Here is a 7,136-nt window from a genome sequence, read left to right as displayed (position 1 = left end):
GGACGTTTTCGGTCTCCCAAAACTATTGCCGGGCTTTCCCTCTCTTTCCTCCCTAGACCGTCTACACAGTCCACTACCTACCACCAGGTGCAACCTAACCTCTCTCGTCAGCCCGCGGCCCTCCTCGCGCGCGCATCCGAAAGCTGTCCCGGACCTGACCCGGGCAGTCGTCACCGTTGGGTCCGGATCATCCCCAAACATCTATGAAACATCTCCGTTTTTCTTTTTGGTCTCCCTATTTATTTTATTCGCGATCGTCCGATTGCGATCGGAGGGACGAGCCCCTAACCTTATTTCATCTGATATAAATATCAGTCTAACCCTAGATCCCAGTGGCTTGTCCCATCCATCAAATCACCTCACCCGCCGCCGCCACTCTCTTCCTTGGGATCGCTCCCGATCCAAAAATCCACCGGACCAACCACCTCCTCCCCTCGATCCCCTCCTGATCCGTTCCACCAACCATCGCCCGAGCTCCTTCGATCGGAGCCACCAGAAGGTCCCTGCTGCCCCGACCGAGAGCGAGCTTCTCCCGTTTGCTCCTTTCTCCATGGCGCCGTCGCCGCCGGAGAACCCAGTCACCCCGTCGCCCCTTCCCCTCTTATTCTCCTCTTTCCCTCCTCCCTCTGGTTCACTCCCTCGCTTCTCATGCCTTCCCCTCGCTGTTCCAGGAGGAAATCCAGGAGCCGCCAAGGTTGCCCGCAGATCCCTCGTCGCCGGGAACGAGTCCCTCTGCCCTAGCTCCTCCCGAGACCAGCCGTCGCCGGCTTCCTTCGTCCCGTCCCGGCACTGGACCTGGAGCCCCGACGCCCCGCCTCTCTGCCTTGAGCAGAAGAGGATGACGCCCACATCTCACTGCCCGAGCACCGTTGCCTGCCCTCGTCCCCGACGCCAGCAGCTCCCCTCATGCCTCTCGGACCTCGCCGGAGTGCCGTTTTCCGTCGAGCTCGACCCCTCCTCCGCCGTGCAAACCCACCGCTTCGCCGGTCCGGTCGAACACCATCGCCCGAGCCTCCCGGCGCCCACCTGCCATGGCCGCCTCGTCCCTGCTCCGGAGGAGGACGAGCAGCGCTCGTGCCGGAGCCAAGGGGGCCCCGACGCCCTGTAGATTCCCTGCAGCCCCGTCGTCGTCTTCCAGCGCCAATTCCCCTGAAGCTCCTGACGAACGCGACGACCGGTGCCCTCCTTCCTGCGTGGCACCGCGCCAGCTGCCGCCCGCTATGCCGGCGCACCAAGATCCATCGCCGCCCAGATCCGTCGATTCCCGGCCCTCTCCGCCGTTCTCGGTCCTCCCCGCCACCCAAGTCCCTCGCGGGAGACCACCTGCTTCGCCCCTGCATTGAACCTGCCGCTTCTCTGTTTCGTTCGAGCAGGACGACGAGCGCACACAGCCGCCCCGCGTTGACTAGCGCCTGGGTCGCGACCAGCGCCAAGGTCCACCCGCGTCGACCTCGGCCCAGCAACCGCGGCCTGCACGCTCCCCTCGCCTGGCCTACCAAGCCTCTCTACAAACAGGCCGAAGCCCATGGGTGAGCTGCCCCCGGCACCTGCCCCGTTTCAGATTCGGCCTGACTTGTTTTTTTCTCCTCTGGATGAATTTAGTAATTACCCAGGACTGCAGTTTTTACAGAAAAGTCCTCCTTGTTCATGCATTTAATAATTCCACAACCGTGCATCGGATTAAAATAACTTATATATGAAAAATGCCTAGAATTTTGTCTAGTTTCACAATATCCAACTGTCATGCATGTTTGAAATGTTTAAACTGCTGTTTGCATTAATTTGCCATATTGCCATGTTAAAATGATTTATTTCATAACTAAATAACCGTAGCTCAATTTTAAATAACCTTTATATGTATTTTGGGTAGAAAAATGTCTATTTCTAACATGGTGTACTTGCTTTGCATGTTAAACAACTCTAAAACATGGTTTAGGGCAGAAAAGTACCAATTCCATAATTTGCATATGAGGATTTTCTGGACTTGTTGCTCGTTGTTCCGGCCTCATTTAAACTTGCCTAGATAAGTAGTTTTCTTATGCTTCACCCTCTTGCCATGTTAATTAACATTTAATATTGTTGGGTACATAAACGAGATCGAACTAAATAACTTGAATGTGGTGTTCCGGCAATATGCCACTCGTTGCATATTGAACTCCACTTAATTTGTAGTATTGTTTGTGCATATTGCCATACCATGCTTCATTAAACCGGACATGCATCATACTTGGTTGTACATCATGCCATGTTCATGTGATGGTTGTTTACTATATGTTGCTTGCTTCTTTTCCGGGTTGCTTCGCTCGTTCGCTTCGGTTTCGTTTCGGAGTTGTGAGGATCCGTTTGACTTCGTCTGTTTGTCTTCTTCATGGACTCGTTCTTCTTCCTTGCGGGATCTCAGGCAAGATGACCATACCCTCGAAATCACTTCTATCTTTGCTTGCTAGTTGTTCGTTCTATCGCTATGCCGCGCTACCTACCATTTGCTATATCATGCCTCCCATATTGCCATGTCAAGCCTCTAACCCACCTTTCCTAGCAAACCATTGTTTGGCTATGTTACCGCTTTGCTCAGCCCCTCTTATAGCATTGCTTGTTGCAGGTGAAGCTAAAGTTTGTTCCATGTTGAAACATGTTTATGTTGGGATATCACAATATCTCTTACTTTATTTAATGCATCTACATACTTGGTAAAGGGTGGAAGGCTCGGCCTTATGCCTGGTGTTTTGTTCCACTCTTGTCGCCCTAGTTTCCGTCATACCGGTGTTATGTTCCTTAATTTTTGCGTCCCTTACGCGGTTGGGTGTGTCGGCGTTCTGGGAACGGGGGTCCCCAGAATTAACTGCCTGCGGCCTGCGGCGTGGCTCAAAGGGGGGGCCCAGCACGGCCCATCTTCATCAACACAGACCCAAGACCCACGCGAGGGGACAAGTCTCGCGGGGCGAACGACACAGAGCTTCCTCAGGCACGACCTCACCAGGCTGGCTCGCGAGGAGGCAGAGAGATCAAGGTGGGGTACCTCACGAGGTGCCCGTGACGCAAGCCATGACGACCAAGGGCGCCAGGTGGACGCCAGCCCGCGCAGTGTCCTCCTTTCCCCTTTGGTGCAAAGGGGGGCAAGCACAGCCGCGGGGTACCGAGGCATCAGGCAAAGGTTGCCATTTCGGTGCAACAAGACCAAGACCAGGAGGATTGCGAGACGGAGGTCATCGTGGAGCCCAAGACGGCGTCACCACCAGAGCTTTGTGCAGGCAAGGACCAACTTTAGTCAGGATAAGTGTACCAGATGTTCCCTTTCAAAATGGCCAATTGTTGGCGCCCTTCCCGCTCAATATTTGGGAAGAGGCCCAGGGCCATTGCCTATAAATAGGACCAGCCACCCACAAAGAGGTTAGAGGTTAGAGGTTCGAGGGTTCGAGATCGGGTATCGAGGATCAAGGATCGGATCGAAATCAGAGAGAGAGAAGGGTGACTGAACTCCTCCTAGCAGTTCGTCCCCCCCCAGCCAAGAGCAGACCCTCGCGAGGCTGTTCTTCCTTGTATTGTTCATCATCATCAGCCCAAGAGGCAATCCACCACACCACACACTGGAGTAGGGTATTACACCACAACGGTGGCCCGAACCAGTATAAATCCTGTGTTTCTTGTGCTGTTCTTTCCTTAGCTTAGATCTTAGCGAGGCGGAGGGGTGCAGGTAGGTAGGAGGCGAAATCTCCGCGCGCACCCCAGTGTTCGAACCTCAAGGGTCTGCCGGAACCCGAAATCTGATATTTGGCGCGCCAGGTAGGGGTGCGTCGGAATCCACCTTCTACCGCTTCGTGCCCCGTCGCGTCGTCATCACCATGTCCGACGACCAGGCGGGCAACCCAGATCCATGGGCGGCGTGGCCCGCCCGCGCAGAGCCACTCGCCTCGGGCGACCCCGTGCCCCAGGCAGCTCGTGGTCCGCAGGGCGCTGCGGGCTGTGGGCAACGCGGACAGGCTTCAACAGCTCTCACACTGCGGCAGGCGCGGTCGGCAGCAAGGGCCTCCAATCACGCCGCGACCACGACACCGTACACCCGCCGGGAGCAGGCGAACTCGAGGGCCGCGCTCACGGTGGCCCGAGAGCTGCTGCAGGGCAGGCTGCTGGAGGACGGCCGCGACGTGCTGCTGGAGCGGGTGGCAGAGCTCCTGGGCTTCGCCGCCTCGGGGGCTCACCCCTTCTGCACCCAGCTCCCATCTCAAGCCCAGGGCGGCCCGCGCGGGGGCTCTGCGCGCGCCCTCGGGCTCCAAGGCTACTCCAACGCCAGCGAAGCTGTCAGCACCGGACCGGCGGCGGCGCTGCCCCCGCTCCTGGTCCGCGAAGAAGGACCCGACGCGACCCGCGGCCCTAGTGGACAGCCGCGCTGCCAGTCCACGGTGGGCGCGTCAGGCAGGACCACGTGGCACGCGGAGCACTACGGCATGGCCTTCGGGATGACGACGCCAGAAGAATACGTGCCCCTCATGATGGACCAAGGACACCCTCACGAGGGCGAACAAGGCTCGCTCCTCAGCCCAAGCTGGGGGGACGAGGCGCCAGAAGCTGAGCCTTTCCAGGAGCCCTGGGACGGTCCCACTGGCCACGCTGGAGGCAACAATTATCGGGTACCGCTAATTCCTCAGGAGCAGGCATACGCTAATCATGGATTGCAGGAGGTGCAGGTCACCACAGCAAGCAGCTGCCCTGCTCCCACCGTCTCCTACCCCTCGGGAGGAGGGCGCAGGGGGCTGCAGGAGAGGGACCGAGATCCGACATCACCACCACGGCGTTCGGAGCAAGGTGTCCTTAGGAGGTAGGCCCTCTGCTGGGGAGGTGCCTCAGGGCCTGCCCCTGGCGGAGGACCCGTGGTCGTCGGGGGAACCGCTGGCGACCGCTCTACCCCATCGGCGGCGTCCTGGTTTCCGGTCGTCGTTGATGGCACTAGAGTGTGGCGCAAGGCGGGGCCCTCGTCTGGCGATATGAAGCAAGGCCGGTACCTGTGAAGAAGGCCCAGTGCCCGTGAAGCTCGCCACCCCGTGACACTCTCACGTAATAATGAGTGGGGATGTACACGCCCCGGAGTCTCAGGGGTGCCGGCCTCAGGCCCTGGGGCTCCCTCCCACGCCCAGTGGCAGCACTTAGCTCCGCGCTGGTGAGAAGACGTCCAAGACTAGATTAGGTGCCGGACGCGGCCTTTTGTCTGCTTTCATTGCTTTTCCCTTTGGTTGTCACTTTCCCCCGCTGGATTCAAGTTGGATTCGAATTTGAGATTAGCGTGTGTTCGGGGAAGGGGTGCTTAGTCTCGTTCGAGCAATTCCTCGCGTTTTGGTTACCACTTCACCTCAGCTGCCTCCCCTCGTGAGCCCCTCGCGAGCCGGGTCAGGCCTAGCTTGCGCGCAACCCAGACTACCGCCGCCGCGTCCTCTCAGGAGGGTGTTTTACTGCAGGTCCTACGGATTCAATAAGGGAACACTCAGGACACCACAGCCTCCCACAGGCTACCTCAGGGCCAGCACGGGACAAAGGTAAACTAGCCGACCAACGCGTCGCTTAAGCCAACCACTTGGCGCGGGCGCATGGGCAATGTAGCGTCTACTAATACGATGAACACAAGTTTTACATGAGGGGCTCCCCCTCCAAAAATGCTTTCACAGCCATCAGGCCAAAACCTGAGTTCTATTCATGCAAGGTAAGGAAGCAGGAACGATGTACAATCAGTCGGATAAATCCCCCAATGCGTCCTCAGGAGCACCACCCGAGCCGTTGCTGGCATCGCTGAACTCGCCATCGCTGTCCGCGTCGCCGCCAGCGGCGTCAGGGCCGTTCACCACACCACCCTCGTCGGCAGCCACGATGACGCCGTCATTGTCTGAAGCAAAGGCCCTGATAAGAGCATCCACATTGTCCTCCACCCAGTGCGCCAGGTCGTCTTGGACGGCCTGGGGGACTGGGGCGATGGCGGCATCAAAGTAGGGATCCATGTTCCGGAGATGGCTGAAGACGCGAGAAAAGGCGCGCCCGAGCAGGGCGCGACTCCTCTCCTCCACCAACCTGTCAGCCCTGACCGACCGCGCCTCCAGCTGCGTCACCACGTCGGTGAAGAACTGAAGATTGCCGGCGTAGTTGATTGCGTGCGGCTCGCCAACAGCCGCCTCGCAGATGTTGCCCAAGGCTGTGCTGGCTCTCTCCCGGAGCGTGGTGAGCATGGGGCCGTGCTCATGCTCCAGGATCCGCCGCTGACGTATCTCGTCCGCATTCTGGCGTGCGACGACCTCAGCCTCCTCCACCCGCTGGCAAAGAAGGAGCACCTCGGCCTGGGAGGTGGTTAACTCACCTTGCACCACCTCAAGGGCGGCCCGGAAAGCATCGGCCCGCCGCGTCGCCTCCTCCAGTTTGGCCCTCAAGGCAGCAGTCCTGCCTTCAGCCTCGGTCCGGATCAACCCCAGCTTCTCCTCGAACTCGTGCTCGAGGTTCAAACGCGCCATTGCCACCCGACGTCCGACCTCCTCCAGGAACGGGCTTCCTGCGCAGCGGCATCATCCTCCGCCTGCGTCACCAAGCACTCCCTCGTCTCCAGACGCTCGTACTCGAGGGTACGTTCGGCGGCTTCCAGCGTCAGCGCCTCCTCACGCTTCTGGAGCTCTGCTGAGTCGCCAGAGGCCACCTTCATCGATGCAAGGGCCGCCTCGCGCAGCTCCACCCGCTCCTCCAGTGAGTGGCACCAGGCCAGGAGCTCCCGAGCCCGCTCCTCCACCGCCTTTCGCCGCCGGTCAGCTTCCCGGGCCTCCTCAGCGGCCCAAGATCGGGCCTCCCGGGAGGCCACCAGCGACGCCTTGGCCTCTGCGTCGTCAAGATCGCGCTGACGGCGCGCAAGGGCGATGGCGCCCTCCAGCACGCGCCTCTCTGCAGCCAGGCGCAGGCCCTCGGCCTCAAGGCGCGCGTCTTCATCAGCAAGCTCCTCACCAAGCAGGCTCACCACGTCAGCCGCCCTTCGAAGGAATCCTTGGCGAAGAGCGCGATGCTCTTGGGCGCGCTCGAGCACGTCTTCCACACCATCATCTGCGCTGAGCAAGCGCCAGGGGCCACGAATCAGCACTCCCCCTCCGGGCAGGGGGCTGGGGGCTGGCACCCTC

At 59.5% G+C, this 7,136-nt stretch overlaps 1 protein-coding gene across 1 annotated transcript; it reads left to right on the top strand.

The window, feature by feature from the left end:
- Positions 1-238: 238 nt before the first annotated feature.
- Positions 239-6,505, top strand: LOC147991142 (uncharacterized). The gene is made up of 2 exons (XM_087520729.1): positions 239-1,529; positions 2,837-6,505. Exons 1-2 carry the CDS (start codon positions 907-909, stop codon positions 3,393-3,395), a joined length of 1,182 nt encoding a protein of 393 aa, XP_087376855.1. The 5' UTR covers positions 239-906; the 3' UTR covers positions 3,396-6,505.
- Positions 6,506-7,136: the final 631 nt, after the last annotated feature.

This window comes from Triticum urartu, chromosome 1A (genome assembly GCF_056163025.1).
Source record: "Triticum urartu cultivar PI428250 chromosome 1A, HENAU_Tu73, whole genome shotgun sequence".
Taxonomy (NCBI): domain Eukaryota; kingdom Viridiplantae; phylum Streptophyta; class Magnoliopsida; order Poales; family Poaceae; genus Triticum; species Triticum urartu.
Note: the sequence above shows the minus strand (reverse complement) of the source record. Positions and strands in the feature narration are given on the sequence as shown.